Below are 17,500 nucleotides of genomic sequence, written 5' to 3' on the forward strand. Positions count from 1 at the left end.
TGCCAACATTCAGCATAGCAACAGACGAAGATGACTATGACGACGACAACAACAACAACAACAACAACAACAACAACAACAACTACTCTGTTGTCCCTCCAATTAGCGAGCACTTATCAGCTTCTATATTCAGCATTGCCACAAGAAAGCCAACTACCCACATTCAGCAATGCAAGAGAGCAAGTAAACAACAACTCTATTATGTCCCTCCAATTAGACGCAGCGCACATCAGGAAGACGGCTCCACTCAGCTCCCACCGTCAGCACCACTACAGGGGCATCAGTCCTCATTAGCTCGACTCGTCAGCGCAAATAACAGGCCATCAACGTTTACATGACCCATTGCAACGGAGGATGTCCCCTCTGCAGACGAGCCAAGTTGAAGTTACACTCACTATCCATATTCGTACAATAACGATATACTGGATCACAGTCAGTACCAATCCTCAGTACATTCATGCGCATTTTTATCTTCACTATTTAGTATTTTACTGTTCTTTTTAGTTATGTTGATTTGTTGTTGATCATCCTGTTCACATTGTAGTGTATGTTGTGTGTGGTGTCTTAGCCTGCTTGGACCTTGAATTGCCCCTTGGGGATCAATAAAGTATCTATCTATCTTTTACAAGTTAATATAATAATTTAAATAGACTAATCTAAGGAAAGGTTCTCATAGCTCAGAGCAGTGGTTGTGTGTGCATTGTCTAGTATGGCATGGTGTAGTGATACTAGAAATGAATCACAGTACCCTTACAAAAAGATACAATTTCCCATTTCTTATGTGTGTTTAAATAAAAACCATAAGCGTTTGCAGAGCTCCACTTCCACTCCCTGTCATGCTCCCTGCATACACACTGGATGTGACAACTACCAATTAACCAAGATTTCTATATTGATTTTGCTACATTTCTTCAGCTATGAGGATAACACCGGGGTAGGGCTTTTCACAGTAATGCATTTATTTTTCTTCATTCTTCTTTATGATCTTGAGTGATTGGGCACTGCGGTTAACACATGGGTTCGTTTCTGCTTTACTTCGTATGACACTGACACTGTCCTGCGGTTTACACAAGATGTGGTTAATACACAGCAAATTACTGCTGTGCTGTTCCTGGTGGTCTCTGTCTCTACCGATACTGAAGCAATACCATGGCACTTATGGCACATTTCATATCTAAGTCATACGTTTGGCATCATGACAACAGCAGCATTAACATTAGGTTTCTTTAATGTCCATAAGTGAGCCGGGGGGTGTTTCAGCGCGACTCGAGAGGGCAAGCTGATGGATACGGGGCTAGAAACAAGCGGGAGCATTCCCATTTCAGCGTCACGCTTTTTCCAATACGCTTGTTCCACCTGGCTGAGAGCGCATTGATTTCTCACGAGGTCTTTGGCCTCCTCATAACTAACAGCGCTGCAGCCGGTCGCCCGCGGGGAATAAGAGCCTGACCGCAACACCACCCACTGGACTTCATTTCTTTCTTTCCCTCTCCCTCTCTCTCTCTCTCTCTCTCTCGCTCTCGCTCTCCCATTAGAGTAACTCCAACTCACGAGAGAAACGCAAAGCCCTATTATCCTCCATTTCCTCTGTTTTCTACAGTCGGTGCATTTCTCGAGGGAGCCGGAGAAATTCGGCCCGAGCGATATAATCAAGCTCACCGCCCCACACCCTTCCCCATGCCATGGCTCTCCCGCTCCGATGCTTCTCTGGCGCTGACTTACCTGATGCTGATGCACTGGTGAATGCGACAGAACGTCTCGAAAATGAACAGACGAGCGTTCTCAATGAAGTCCTCCAAGCAGGCGACCAGGAAGAAATCATTCACCAACACCTGAGATAGCGACCAACAAAAAACAAATTAATGACTCGGTGATCTCAGAAACAATAGACACAGTCTTCTTCTATTCAATTCCTTGGAAAGAAGACAAAGACAATCTCAAAAAGTGAGTGAAATGTGGATTCGGTGAGTAATTTCATGGTGGAATGGGCTTTGCCACTAATGCAAACATGCCATCCTAAATATGTACATGAGCTGGCTATTTTTGGCTCATGTTCTACTTCCACGTCATGACGCATTAATGCACTGCATACATGTTGTTATCAAACAAGCGCACACACAAACAAACAAGCATTTGCGCTGCTGAGACATAAACAGAAGGCTTTGGGTTGTCAGGTTTCCCTAGCAAGTGGTGCTACTGGGCTCTGAGCTGGTAGTGAATAGCTCAGCTTTCGAGATGTCAGGATTTGCTAGCGTGTGTGTGTCTGTCTGTCTGTCTGTCTGTCTATCTGTGTGTGTGTGTGTGTGTGTGTGTGTATATGTCTCTCTCTGTGTGTGTGTGTGTGTGTGTGTGTGTGTGTGTGTGTCTGTGTGTGTGTGTGTCTCTCTCTCTCTCTCTCTCTCTCTCTCTCTCTGTGTGTGTGTCTCTCTCTCTCTCTCTCTCTCTCTCTGTGTGTGTGTGTGTGCGTGTGCGTGTCTCTCTCTCTACGTCTGTGTGATTCTTGTTCAGAGGAATTCCATTCCTAAGCCACTCTGAAGGGATTCCCACTTGCATACCGACACTGACAACAACATACACAGACTAGCCCTATTAGGGCACGTTGATGGGGAATCAGGTGTGTGATGCGACAACCGAAACACTCCTGTGCTGTCAGACAAAGGTGGGAGGGAGGGGGGTGGGGGCTTACCGACTCGCACTCCCGCAGCTTCCTCTGAGCACTGTCAAAGTCGAAGTTCACATACAGGCACTCCACAAACTCTGTGATGGGATCCTTGTAAGTGTAAGACTCCTGTGGAGAGAGAGAAACAGAGACAGAAATAGAGAGGAGGAGAAAGAAATGAGAGAGAGAGAGAGAGAGAAAACGAGAGTGAGAAGTGAGAGAGCGTAGACTGAATACTGTGTTGAAGTGTCATGTAGCTGGAACACTTTTTTTTTTTTTTTTGGCCTGCTGCAATGACACAAACAAGTTTTTGCTGGAGTGAAATGAAATGCAAAGGAACACCTGCAGGCCAACACCACAGAGCTAGTACACCCACCTGGGTGGATAACGCCATTCATTTTACCAAACCCTGGGGACCAAACTAAAGAATCCCCCCCCCTGATTAAAGTAACTACATAAAAAAATAAAATAAATAATGAAGAAAAAGTGCTGTGTCAGAGTGGAAAGCTTGCAGCTCAGCCTGATCTTCCCGTCTTGGGGACCCAAAACATTCGTCAGCGGAAAGGAGTGCTGTCTCGGGGGGCCCGAACTCACCTGCTGGATGACCTTGACTAAGTCCTTGAGCACCTGCCGGCGCTTGCGCACGTCCTTGTTGGTGATGACGGCCGTGGTGAGGTAGCGCAGGATGTGGGGGCACATGGTCTGGATAGCGTTCAGATACCTGAGAGAAACCACAGTATTTATGCATTTATTTATTAAGAGAAGAGAGCATTTAGAAAACCCGATGAATATTTCGAAAATTATTTTACTACAGAGATCTAATTACAGAAACAGTTCCCCCAGAGCAACTCTTGGATAAGTACATTGCTGTAGAGCAGTCAAAATTAAATATATATATATATATATATTTGAAACTTTAATTAAATTCATGGGTCCTTGCAAAATCATGTAGCTCTACTCCAAATACGTTTTAAGATATTACTTTTAGAAGTTTGTCTAAACATTTTAGAAGCACAGCTAGCATTTTGTAAGATCCTATGAATTTAAGCAGGCCATTCCATCAAAACAGACATGACATACATTGCTCTAAACCGACATACACAATGTAACACAAACCATAAATGCTATTATATGATGACATGTACAGTTGAGACATATCTAGAGTTTATTTACATCCATAAATGAGTGGTCTAGTGCTATTAAAAATGCTCTCAATAGACGACAGATCAAAACAGAGCAGTGTTTTGCAAAATCCAGGCACTTGTGAAAAACGCACACACAAACAAACAAACAAACAAACAAACATCAATGCAACAAGTACCAAACTTCTGCAGCCTCTCCGTGTATACATTTGTGTACGAGAGTGTAGGACTATTCAGCTACCTAGTCACAGAGACAGAGAGACACACACACACACACACACACACACACGGGCTGGGTAGAGGATCAAACACACTTGCATTTACGTTAGCTTAAGGGTGCTCTACCATCTCCCTTTGATCCTTAATATGGCGTTCCACAGCCTATACGGCATCCATGCTGGCGGAGCGGCTTCTTGCGGAGTGCTACTTAATTGAAACGCGGGGCCGCGAGCAGTGGGCAGAGCACAGCTCAGAAGACAGTGTGTGCCACTGCACAAGAGCGACGGCAACCCCACCCACACTACTGTCGCCGCCAAGGAGCCGCTGCGCTCTGCATAGAGTGGGCAGAGGCCTACTTAAAAATGATTAAGCTCGCTAGATTGAAAAATGTTAGGCTCCGTAATCTGAATCTCTGAAGAGGTGTGTATTACTGCCAGGTGTCTTCTGAGGCTCCTGTGAGGTAACGAGCCGCCTTAATCTTTTCGGTTTCCAATTAAAATACTGGTGCATTTTTTCTGTTCAAGTATGTCTGTAGATGATGCGCTAATCCAAAGTCATTTACAAGAGACCTACAGTAGTGATAGTCCACCTGGGGCACCTAAAGGTTAAGCATTTTGCTAAGGTGCAAACTGTGGAATCACTCACACAATGTGTCTCTTGCTACCGCTGGCTAGCCCTGTTCCTTAAGTCAACAAACCACCACTGCCCGTTTCTTAGAGTCTATAGCACATCTAGAATAATACGTTTCCAGACGCAATACCAAAAAAAAAACCTTCATTAAAAACACACAGTCTCTGTCTGGTGTGCTCCAAGCCCTTCCGAATAGCTCAGACCCCCCAGCCCCCCTGGGCTAGCTACACCGCTGCCCATCTTTAAAGGAAGAGACCCCTGGGGACAGGCTTTCACAGCCTTGCATAAGAGCCTGGTTACTGTGGAAACTTTGGGGAGGAGAGTTTCATCATCCAGGAAGCTTCCTCTTTGTACCTCTGTACTGTGCGACACCCTCTGGTCAGAGTGAATGAGTGTCAAGTAAGGACTGAGTGATACAGACTCAAAACTACATCACAATGAGTCACAATATTTTGTTTTGTGAAAACGATATAAACAAGGATGTCTAGCACCATTACCCACCATCTTCCTGGCCACAGGACACATCAGCTCAGTGCAAATAAATAAAAAAAACAGTTAACTACTCACTGTGGCTGGTAGAGGAAGAGCTCAATGATGTTGTCCCGCCCCTTGGGGTGGTTGAAGAAGACAAACAGGGACCAGTGAATGAGCCAGGTCCTCTGCTGCAGGGACTGGAGAGGCGAGCTCACAGACTGAAACGACAAAATGAGAGACGTGCAACTGAGTCGCCAGAATCGATAGAAATCACACGCAAGTTACTATTCGTGGGGTTCATCCCTTTCCACAGGTGTATATAATCAAGCACCTTGATTATCCATGCAGACTGCATGGTGCTTGATTAATACACCTGTGAAAAAGGGACCTGATGAAATCCATGAATAGAAAATAATCAGAAGTTAAAATGGTAGCTAATCAGAAGTTGCCAGGCAACATTTAGAGGTCATAGTTATGACCACCTCGAAGCTACAATATAGCGGCAGAAGTTGCCATGACAACAAGTCACAAGGTAACAAGTTAACAGAAGTTGCCACTTAATAAGCTGTTAACTTCTCTAAGTGTCACTTCTTGGAGTGCAACCAAGGGGCACATATGCACATTTGAATCACAACACTGATTAAAAATAAACAAAAAAAAGTGTCAGTGCCCATGCCTAATGCTTGCAGACCCAGCACAACATAATGACTGCAGTGGCGGACTGACCATCTGTGGGGGTCTGTCTAGAGAGAATTTGGAACTGCTGTGAACTGGTCCAAACCCAATGGCTACCTTTGAATGAGGGAGTGTTTTTTTTAAGTGTGTGTGTTTTGCAATTACTGCCTTCTGGCTATTAATAATTCATGTCTGGTTCAAACACAAAAATGTAAACAGTTTTAAGCATTAGCACTAGAAATTATAGACCAGGGCTAGGCCAAATTGCTTTTTACATACTTTGAATCCAAAGCACATTACTGCAATAACAGCAAATTAGCTCCCAGCAGTCTGGTAATGTGTGGGCAAAAAAGGCAACAGTTTCCCCAAACACCGGCACCAGTAGATTCAAAGCGAGCTGCCAGCTGTGACAGGACATTACGTTATGCGGCTAATGCAGGGCCTATACATCATAGTGCACTTAGAATTATGGGATGTTGGATTTGGGTAGATAGATAAATAAAAAAATAAAAAAATAAACAGCCGCTACTTTGTTTTGAGATATGGAAATATTGCCTGCAATTGCATCTCATTTCCCTTGATGAATAATCATTTTATTCTGCAACTCCGCCATAATGCTATGCTCGTGCCTGTGCTGTGTCCATTAAGAACTAAAGTCACAGTACAATTCTGGCTTTGTAGGAGTAGGTTACATTAAAGTTGCCATTTATTTAACTGTTAAGTGAGAAAAAACTAGCAGAGACGGGTATAAAAACAAGTCATCAGAGGATGCTAGCGCTACAGTTTTGCCGGAATTGGTCAACCGTAAGTGTTCCGGAGATGGAAGCCAGAAGTAACTATGGTAATATTATATATTTCTGTGCAACACAAAATGCATCAAACAAGTCATGTCCCACCGTACAAATACAGACACTACACAATTATACAAACTAGAACAATGATCTTTCGTCACGGCAGGACAACTAACTCAAATCAGACAAAATAAAACAGTTCCTCATCTTCATGTTTCAACCTTTCTGAATTCTGATATTTGATTCAACAAAATGGCCATGCAAAAACAAAAGGAGAGAGGTTAGTGATGTGGTTTTAAGCAGAGAGAAAGTGACTGCTGCTTACGTTGTTGTCAATGGTTTCTCTAAGGCGGGTCAGGTCCTCCATGGCTGCCTCCCAGTTCTGCATGAGGATTTCAGAGGCCAGTTTACCCCACAGCGAGCTCAATGCATTCCTGTCCGTGGAAGGAACCTGACAAACAAATCACAAGCACATTTATTATCCAAACTTGTTACAATATGGTTCCAGTCCAGGCTTCTCAAGTGAGGACAACACATTAAAAGTGATTGACATTCAGGCAATACACAGATAATCAACCAAATACAGATAAAGTGGTTAACACCTCCGAACAAAATATTATGGACTTTATATATGGCCGAACTGGCTGGTCTTTCTTTTTTTCTTCAGAGACATGCCATACAAGTGGAGGAGAACATGGTAACTACCACCTTTTGCAGACACATTATATCTGAATACACTTTACTGGACCCTCTCCATAGATTGACAAAAAACATGGATGGACCAACAACTAAAGGTGTAAAGGTACACACATTCATATCAAACCGTTAAGGTACAGGGTGTTAGGCTCAATACAGATGTGTACCGAATGCAGTCTTCAACAGTAACCAACAGTGCGCGTTCTCTTGCGTCAAATATTAATTCCCATGCAAACACATTAAACGGAGGACCATGTCAGTTTAGCCAATGAACCGGGGGTGGGGGGGGGGGAAGAAAGCACATGACACTTGCACTTGCAATACTATTTCCGTAGTGCAACAGCAATGTTTATCAGTGACTTTTAGGCTAGCAGTACCAAAACCGAACCATACGAAACCGAGGTACACATTACACAATGATTTTTGCTAACCGTTACACCCGTACCAACAGCCCAATGATTTCTCTGAATAATCTTAGAGGAGAGCAGTTTGGGGAAAAGGGGTGAAGAGCAAAGATCCTAGAATGGATTCCAAATGGGAAACAGCTTTGCTTTTACATCAGGAAATCAAACAACTGCTTTCACAAACCATCAATCACAATACTTGCAGCAGCAGATGCTGAAGCACCTGGATGAGGACAAATGACACCGACAGGGTCATTTGCATCTTTTACAAACATCAATGAAGTACTCTGAAAAATCGCTCTCAACGAAGCACTCTAACATGTTTTTAGTGTACAGCTGTTATTTAAAACCGCTTCACAATGTCATAGAATCTGTGTGTGGACAAGGATCTATACGGCCGAAGGAGACTGATCCTGAAAGCATGTGCAACTCCTAAACACAGGTCTGACACTCACCAACACACGGAAGAAGTAGAGGTACTCTGCAGCACCAGAGTAGTTGCCACACTCATACTGAAACTTGGCATATCGGTAAAGAGTGTCCAGGTACTCCTGACGGAACTGTGGATACAAAGTGTACACATCGGTCAATGGGGGTTACAAACATACCACTGGAGTAAGCACAGCGTAATGTGACTAAAAATGTAAACACGAGGTAAGTGTTTCTATTTACAGACACAGAGCATTAGACATAAGGTGAATGAGATAGGGAACTTACGTTGTGTTTCTCCGCCAAATAGTCAAACAGCATCCTCCCATCTCTACATAGAGCACAAATGACAAAGGGAGAATCAGTCATGTTAACATTACCTGACAAGTAAGGTTTTAGTTTTAGAGAAAATTCTTTAAGTTCCCACCAAATGAATGGGTTTAAACTAGGAGAAATTAACCTTGTTGACTGCATCTGCCGGGTGGTCTCAGGGTCCTCGAACATCTTAACGATGGGCTCCGTCTCCGACTGCAACTGTTTTAACTGTGCGACTACAGTCGTTCTCTTTTCTCTCAACGCTGAAAACAGAACACCAGTGAAACTCAATGTGAATATATGGGCTATAATAAAGGCAAAGTGATTAATTTTAATAGAGTATAACAAACAGAATGAGGTCATCCATTGTACTCACAATGGGGGATCTCCTTATCGGGTAACAGGTTTTTGTACACATCCATGGCAAAATCCACCATGTTGGTCTCGCTAAGAAGATCCAGCTTGCCTTGGAGGAGTTCTTTCTCATTGTAAATCTAAGTGAGACAAAAATCAGAGTAAGCAGCATGTACGCATGTGACATCTACAACTAAAACACCGATCTAACATTAATGTATTACATGGGTGATAATCAGCTGACTGGCTAACATTAGCTGGCTAATAGGCGGACTAGCCTATCGAACAAACAACCATAGGATGCCGGCTGGGTTGTCACCGACGGGCGGATGCTAGCACGTGGGGGAAAATAACACTATATTCGATCTCTTGGAATAGACACTCATTCGAATTATAATCTATGGACAAGAAAAGGCAAACATACCTCTTTCACAGAAAGAAATTCCAACAAGGGAAAGACCAAATGCCGGTCTAAAAAGTGCGCGATCTTGGTGGTCAGATCGTACTCCGCCATTTTGGAAAAAGAACTTCCCTGTCGTCTTCTTCTGCTGTTACAGTCCAACAGTATCAATGGCGCCGCTACAACTCTACTGCCCCTTAGCGGTACGGAGCGTTATGGTTAAAGTGTACCCAATTTGGTATTCGCGTTGAGTATGGATTTAATCCATGTGGATAAGAGCCAGTAAGGGTTGTGTTTTCAGAGTGGTGCGAGGAGTCAGCCCATGCCTGGCTCTGCGGCTGCCCTTCAGGCGATTGCTTAACCACTCAGGCTTTTCTTCAGTGGACACTCTCTTAATAGGTAGGGGGCTAGCTGTATGGATTAGGCAAGAGAAATGGGCCCTTTGCGGAATGGAGTTCTCGCCCAGCCTCCTGCCTTGTCAATTGACATTCATGTCAGTGCTGCTGAAATAGCTCACAGCTAAAATGACTAGTGGGAGTCTATTGCTGCTTCTGGTCTCCAGGGAGATAGGATACCCAGATTCCCTGTCATCATTTCAAAGCCTGCTTTGAAGACATGTCAGATGAGAGCGTTGTAATAGAATAGATTGTTTAACAATGTTGACTGAAGTGGAAGTTGCATTAATTGTCTTGGTATTTTTTTTTTATAGGTGTTTAGTTGCAGCCCATATCCACTCACATACTTCCACAGAGACCAATGTGGCTCTGTTTTATTGGAATCTCACAGGATAAGCAAAACTACAGTCAGGTGACTTAGTGCCTATGCAAATCATTGGTGAACATGCCTGTCTGTCTGTGTGTCAGAAAGAAAGAAAACTTTTACAAGAACCAGATAGCACTGGCAAAGCCTGCAACGCTGCAATCGGTGTAATGGACCAAAGCCAAAAATATAATCGCTGAATCTGAGCCACATCATCTGAGAATATAAATGTCACACAGAAGCCATATCTGTGGGTGGCTGCTCTGCATACATGCTGATCACCAGACCCCATCCTTTCATTGTAGGAGGTCCTTCTTGCCCAAGATATGATTCATATGAGACAGACTGCTATAGACGATATTCACGCTTTAGAGGGGAAAGAACAGCTTGGACTATAAGGCGTATTTGCTGCCCGTCCCTTTCTCATTCTCTCTGTGAGTGTGTGGGTGTTTGTGTGTGTGTGTGTGTGTGTGTGTCTGTGTGTGTGTCTGTATGTGTGTGTGTATTTTTTGTTTTTATGGATTGAAAACCATCTTGTATGAGAACCGTAATTCCCTCATCAGTTGTAAATCAATACTTAGGATTAGCACACACACACATCACAGTAACTAATGAAATAATGAGCACACTGACTCCACAGACCTGGGTTAGCTGGGACTGCAAACACGTCTGGCTTGACATTATTGATGATTGCACAAAAACCTCAGCACACTCCACATAAACAAAGTATCCCAGATTGGACATAGTTGACCTAGGCTTATTGGAAGGCAAGAGATATGCTTCATTAAACCTAGTGATAGATTATATGGAGGTGACGAAAAGAGAGGTCAATGATTATTGTCACACATAAGGGCATATAAAGCTGCCAGGATTAGCCTACCCCGTGGAAACAATGCAGACTAGTGCATTATCGGTAACTGGCTAGGTGATGTTTGTGGAAACAAAAGGCAGAACAGTCAGTGACACAGCACCTATTCAGCATATTTAAACATGATTATTTGTCAACTAATCCTAAATTATTTGCACACAGACTGATTTCCACTAATCTGATTACAACCTGAAATGAACCTGGACTCCAAATCGCTACCTTTTTATATTCTTCCCTTTCTTCTGTTCACCGAGTCAACAGAGGGTTTGTTGATTGTTTATGAAGATCCTTCAAAATAAACTAGGACCAAATGTTGGGCTCTCTGGAGAGAGATGTTCAACTGATTTAATGGAAGTGTAGCTCTTGGATAGCACTCTGTGCACCTTGCAGCAATAAAGTGGAGCTTTAACAGGAGATAACGCTGGGTTTTCTGGCAAAGTAATGAACACAGGGAGTTTATGCTGCACTGCCCGTCTCTCTTTGCCAAGGTAACAAGCTCGTGGATTGATGCGGTACAGTCTGTGGACCATGGCAAATATGCACCCTGTGCTGTAGACTTGAACACTGTAGCAAAAACAGTACCAATCAGAAGGTTACATAAAATGGCAACCTTACTTACACTGAAGGTCTTTTGACTCATCTGGGTGGCTGTGTCTGAACTGATGTGAGGTGTTGGTACCAGGACATGAGTCCCAGGGGGCACACACACACACACACACTGATAGCAGCAGTCTATTACTCACCTGGACTGTGAGTCACCTTGGACGGAAGTGTCTGCCAAATGAGCGCATGTAAATCCATGCAGAGGCTGGATGACCCGTGGTTACCCGTGTGCGGGCCCTCGTGCAGGTAGGTATAACAGCTGTGTGTGAGCTGGTGGCCTCATCTAAAAGGGATCTATGGCTCAGTGATGCCGACGGCTGGCAGTGATATAGGTTTCAGGGCCGTTTTAGGGGGACATTTATCTCCTCTCTGCTGGGAGATTATGGATCATTCATGAGATATTTTCTTTTTTATTGATGATTCCGAGACCTGGGGAGTGGTGGGGCGTGGGGGTCATCCAGGGTCCCTCTTATTTACCTTCCACCCCCCCCCCCCCCAAACACACACACACACACACACACACACACACACTACCCCCCAGGTGGTCACCTGTGCATTGATCTAAGTCCGCCATTATAGGGATGTTTTAAATGGGCTCACTGGGGATAAAGTGCTGGAACAGAGCAGCAGCAGTCTATTATCGGAAACACCCTCACACTTCCATATTGCTAAGTTTAGAATTTCAACCAAACCAGAGTAGGAATATTATTGGACCACTTTATATTGCTTGTAAGTGCCTTATAAGTGCCTTATTGACTCTACTCTATACACTGACCAATAACCATTGATCATTATTTATCCGGAAAATGGCACAGGTTACCCTGGTATTACAATTCATCAGTTTAACAGTTCTACTCGAAATTATAGAGTATATTCCACGATAGGCTTTTCCAGCAAAATGAGTCTTCTTCTTCCCCTGTGTATGATGCATACATACTATGCATGGAAATTACAATAAATGTCAAGCTGACATGGCTAGACTGTATACCTGATACCTGAGCTAAGCTTATCTTATTGCTCTGCATCCAAGTCTTTATCATCTCCTCTGTCATGATCACACTATACCTTTGTTCCTTTCAATCCCACATTAATGTATGCAGAGGGAGAGGAAAATGTATACATCCTCACGGGTATTTCTGTCACATGTTTCATGCCATAGATTGATAAACACACAACTCCATCCTCAAATATATTTTTCATGATGAAGGCATGCTTTACAGAATTTTGAAACATTTATGGAATTATGCTAACACCTACAAAATACAGTAAAGAAAATGGAAGTCAGCTTTCCATATTCTCATCTCCATCTTTCTTCCCACTGTCATATGCAAATACAAACCTCGGTGTTGGCTTAGCTGTCTTCAGTTACCATGTCCTGTCCTCGTTTTGAATAGAATCCTTTGACCTACAATAGACATTCTATGCTTCAATGTTTATGCTGACATTGACAGTTACAGATCATGAGAGGTGATACATTTACAATAATTTGAATGCGATGTTCTTTGTGCTCCATTCTGCACAAAAACATATCACTTCATTCGTCACCATCTTTCAAAACGTGATCTCCGAGGAAGAAATGAGTCTTGAGGAGTGTGGAATGTGGAGTTTGACTCGTGCTAGATATTGTTCTAAAAGGTCTTATAATTAAACTATGAATCTCTCTCTTCTCTGACAAGCCCTTAGAGGTCTTCTGCACTGTTCCATACAGACTTTCTACATTCCGTGTTTTTATAAACCTGACATTTGTTCATTACATAATCAGCCAATTTCTTTTTTTTTTTTCATGTGCACAGAAAGATTTTTTCTTACCTCTTCTAACAAGAATGACCAATTAATTGCAAAGGTCTACCGTGAGTCATGTTCGACCAAATCTCAGACTCAAGGCAGCTACGGATACATAACAAGCATTCTACTTTTCCAAGTAAGCGTATGTGAGGGCAGCTTAAATGTGGTCTGATATTAATGAACTTTGAACAAAATCATGACCACCATACAGCCTAAGACTTACTCTATGTAAAATGGTTGCTGTAGGGGGGATATGCCAACATTAAAATACCCCTCGTTCCTTGTCAAGGAAATTTTAAAGCACGCTGAGTTTGGTTCATTTTAAGCACACTAAAATAACCTTTCATACTGAGTTTACACAGTTGGATACTTATTTTTTCTGAAGGCGTCTTCCAAAGCATTAAAGTGGATTTTTTTTTTCACCACGCAAACTCTCGGGTGTCTCTGAGGCATACTGCATCAAAGAGAACTGTAATTAAAGCAGTTTATGGTCTACTGGGTTTGTGGCCCAGTAATGTGACCAGCTACCACTGAAAAATAATATGCTTAGGGACATGGGTTCCTGGGTAGCATGAATCACCATGGTGGACTTGGGGGATTGCCCACATAAAACACATCTGCATTTGAGATTGCTCCTGGGGTGAAACTGTGTCCCTATGTGATCTCTGTTGGGACAGCAACAGAGGCCTGCTGTCAAGCGAGCTGGCCATTTTAAATGGACATATGAATTTTCAAATTGCGAATAAATGTTCTTTTGTTTTTTTGTTTGCTGCTCGGCACTGAACTGCATTTTACATGTATCATATTCAAACTGACGGACATTGTTTGTCATGTTTAAATGCAGATATAGTGATTGTAACAACCAGCATACATTCCTCACACAAGGAAAAGCACACTGATCCTAGATCCACATAGCTCTGTGCCTGAATACACCTCTTTGTATCTGCTTCATGCTACACCAGGAAAAGGGAAGCACGATCCAAAATAATGATCTTGTATATCAGTCATCTTGTATAGCTCCACGTCGGTGCCTACCTTACATTAACTTGCCTAAAAATAGGCCTCAATAAACTTCAATCAGCACACCACACACCTCTGGAGGTTTGCCATCTGCATTGTCTAGAGTGGTTTAGTTCCACATCCTTGCCATATGAATGCAATCTGTCAGTGCCATATTCAGGACCAGGCTAAGCAGTAAATAACCAAGGGGGGGTGGGGGTGGGGGGGCTGAGATTTCTCTGGCCTTCCATTTACTTGTATCAACATCCTAGCTGTAACTACATTAATGGTCCCTGTGTTGTGTGCATGCTCATGATTTAGGAGCTCTCTGCTGTCTGCTGTGTGTAATTGGTAGCACTGAGGTGCATCACTGCTTTGTAATGAAAGAGCGAAAGCTAGGCGAGGATCTCTGGTTTCCTGGGATGTTGTTTCAAAGAAGGCATCTTGTTAGTGGTATCTTTGTAGTGGGGGATGAGGTGGAGGTGGAATTGAGCAGGAGAGTTTGTAGCTAAACTATGCAAGGATATGTTGACATCTCTCTCAGCAAACACACAACCCAGTCCACATAGCTCAACTGATTATCCCAGTAAATCTGACAGCAATCACCCAAAGCCGTCACACTTTTTTGTTCACTCTGAATCAAGGAACACGAGTAGCACACGAGGCTAGGTTGCTGCTTTCACCTATCTGCTTTTGTGCCGAACGTTCATAGATGTGACACATGGCCTCGTTTGTTGTACAACGCTGAGTGGGAGACATACATCTGAGCGCGACTAAATTGTTCCGCGGGTTCTGCTGACCCAACCGTGTCCTCCCCGGCCCGTCAGCAGAGCTGTTTTAAGAAACGCAAGCGTGGAGACTTCGAGTTCAGCACTCTCTGGCCTACGTGCAGCACAGTTACAATATATCAACGTGATCGTCTACGAGCCGATACACCGGGCACTTTACATGTTGCAGAGAGGCGAGGACGGGCAGTTTGTGTTGGTTGCAAATTGCGTTTGACTGCCACATCAGAAAAAATGCGTATAAATTCAGAGCCGTACCAATGAGGATAACAGTGGTTCAGACAGCTGCACTTTCCATAAACATCTGACTTTCGAGTCTGGATTTACATAAAAATAGATCTGTGGGCCTACGTGCATTTCCTGGAAAAGGTTTGTGCACAATCCATCTAGTTGCTGCGAGCACCAGAATATGCGTACTCCTTCAAAATATACCACCAGTTGCAAAATAAGTAGGCCAACTGATATGCAATGCAACCATTAAACAGAAAACTTCTTTCCTTTTTTTTGCTCAACCTGCTGTGGAGTAAAACTCAATGACAAATGAGGGAAAGACTGGGTGGTAATTACAAGAAAAGGAAAAGGAAACTATTTTTATCTTAAAGCTTCCTTTTGTTCAGCCTCACAAGGGACAAACAATCTTTCTGTCTGAACGCAGCACAGATGTCATGCTGTTTCAGATTCTTGGGTTGAAAGTAGTGAAGAAATAAAATATCCCCGCAGCGCGTCAGCTACTGTGCTCCATACGCTTAAAAAAGGATCAATACAAAATGGAAACTTTTCATTTTTCTCGGCGAGGAGTCGCACGACGACGACGTCTGCGTGGCCCCCTCGACACTGCATAATTACCATATAAATCTGCGGTGAGGTAAGTAAAGCTGTCCCGCCACAAAGATTAATGTCACATATAACCCCCACAGTTAAATTATACATTCCCACAGAATTATTGCACCTGAGGTTATGAGATTCCTTCCACGCGACGACGCGCAGCAGTTCAGTTTATCCTCTCATTTTCATCGTCAACATCGTTAGCTGATGACACTTTTGAACAGCAAGCAAATAGCGTTGAAATGAGAGTGACCTATTGGCATCTCGTAGTCATGGAAAAGCTGAACATTCAAAGAGCTACAATATCCCATTTTATCCACATCACCGGCCTGACCTCGGTAAAAGCGTTGCTGACCGTTACTTGTCATATTGTCATTCATGTGATGTAATCAGTTCTGGGGGGAAGTTCTCCATCATTGTTTAATTGCATTATGGGAAGGTCCTTTGACATAGATGTTTTATCCCTGACTGTACCTGCTATCTTGTTAGACTGCATTCAGTTGCAAAGTGTATTTCTCCTTGCTTAATGGTTAAATCAACCATATTTGTGCAGAAGTTATGGGTAGTGGTTTGCCTCGAAGAAAGTGTTGGAAGATAATGTGTACTCTGTACAAACTGATAGATGCATCTTTAGTGATTCACTGCTTTCAAGGCAAGATTAACTTTGTGAAAAAAATGGATATAGAATTGAGGCCTTTTTTTATCCATTTGATTTTTCTTGTCCTTAGCAACCAAATGACTCCTTGTTTCTATGGTTATTATGTCCACTCTCTCTCTCTCTCCCTCTCCCTCTGTCTCTTGGGTGACTGGCTCATCTGGACAGCAGGGAGGAAGTGAAGAGGAGGGGAGGTGAGGGGAGAGGAGGGGAGGAGAGGAGAGGAAAGAAAGTCAGTGGAGGACTCAAAGAGGGGAGAGGGAAGAGGAGGGGAAGAGAGGAGTGGGAAGGAGGAAGAGAGGAGGAGGGAAAGGACAGGAGAGTGAAAAGGAGAAGCGTAGGAGGAGGAGGAGGAGGGGGTGGTCAGTGTAGGTGGGGAGGATAGGAGGGGAGTGGAAGCTAGAGGAGGATGGGCATTGGGGTGGGGGGCTACGTGGCCTATGTGGGCGAAGAGAAGCGTCGGCATCAGTGTCGGGCCGGCTGTCACGCTCCGTCCAGTCCCCAGCGTCCTGCCGAGCGCAGAGCTGAGCGAGACGCGTAGGGAAGTTAGTCCCCCCCCCCTTCTCAGCCCCCCCCCCCCCCGGGACCGCCGCCGCATCATTAGCCATAAAGACACGCGCCACACTGCAGGCTGACTAAAAGTCCACAGTAATTGCTGTTCAGGGATATGGATTAGATTATGTTTTTTTTCACCCATCCGTTTCATCTGCCAACGTGTCAATATGAGCAGGGTAGGGGAATCTCACCAGCAGCTCCAAAATGCCTTGATGTCTCTGATCCGGTTTAGAGTTGTTATCGCTGCCTTTTCTTCTTTGCTCATTCAAAACTTGCCATTGCTTTTGTGAGGTGATACGTTTTGTCAAGGCCTTTCTGTGTAAAAGAAACACTTAGCCTTCATCTCCTTCTCCCTCTCACTCTCTCTCTCTCTCTGCATACTTTTTCCTGCTGTTGCTATGCAACAAACATGGCAACAAAATTTGTTGAACATACCATTAAAGAGCAAGGATTTAAGTTGTCACAATTTTGATGCTTT

At 43.6% G+C, this 17,500-nt stretch overlaps 1 protein-coding gene across 1 annotated transcript in view; it reads right to left on the bottom strand.

Annotated features, from left to right (window-relative positions):
* eif3eb (eukaryotic translation initiation factor 3, subunit E, b) overlaps positions 1 to 9,361 on the bottom strand; it is a 12,415-nt gene extending 3,054 nt beyond the window's left edge. Inside the window, exons 1-10 of the mRNA XM_062529662.1 lie at positions 9,213 to 9,361; positions 8,811 to 8,928; positions 8,580 to 8,697; positions 8,408 to 8,450; positions 8,146 to 8,250; positions 6,916 to 7,041; positions 5,218 to 5,342; positions 3,254 to 3,380; positions 2,687 to 2,788; positions 1,723 to 1,832 (exon numbers count right to left, since the gene is read on the bottom strand). Of these exons, the coding sequence (XP_062385646.1) occupies positions 1,723 to 1,832; positions 2,687 to 2,788; positions 3,254 to 3,380; positions 5,218 to 5,342; positions 6,916 to 7,041; positions 8,146 to 8,250; positions 8,408 to 8,450; positions 8,580 to 8,697; positions 8,811 to 8,928; positions 9,213 to 9,302 (1,064 nt within the window). The 5' untranslated portion in view covers positions 9,303 to 9,361. The remainder of the gene's footprint in view (positions 1 to 1,722; positions 1,833 to 2,686; positions 2,789 to 3,253; positions 3,381 to 5,217; positions 5,343 to 6,915; positions 7,042 to 8,145; positions 8,251 to 8,407; positions 8,451 to 8,579; positions 8,698 to 8,810; positions 8,929 to 9,212) is intronic.
* Between the last annotated feature and the right edge of the window lie 8,139 nt (positions 9,362 to 17,500).

Source organism: Sardina pilchardus, chromosome 24, assembly GCF_963854185.1.
Source record: "Sardina pilchardus chromosome 24, fSarPil1.1, whole genome shotgun sequence".
NCBI classification, from domain to species: Eukaryota; Metazoa; Chordata; class Actinopteri; order Clupeiformes; family Clupeidae; genus Sardina; species Sardina pilchardus.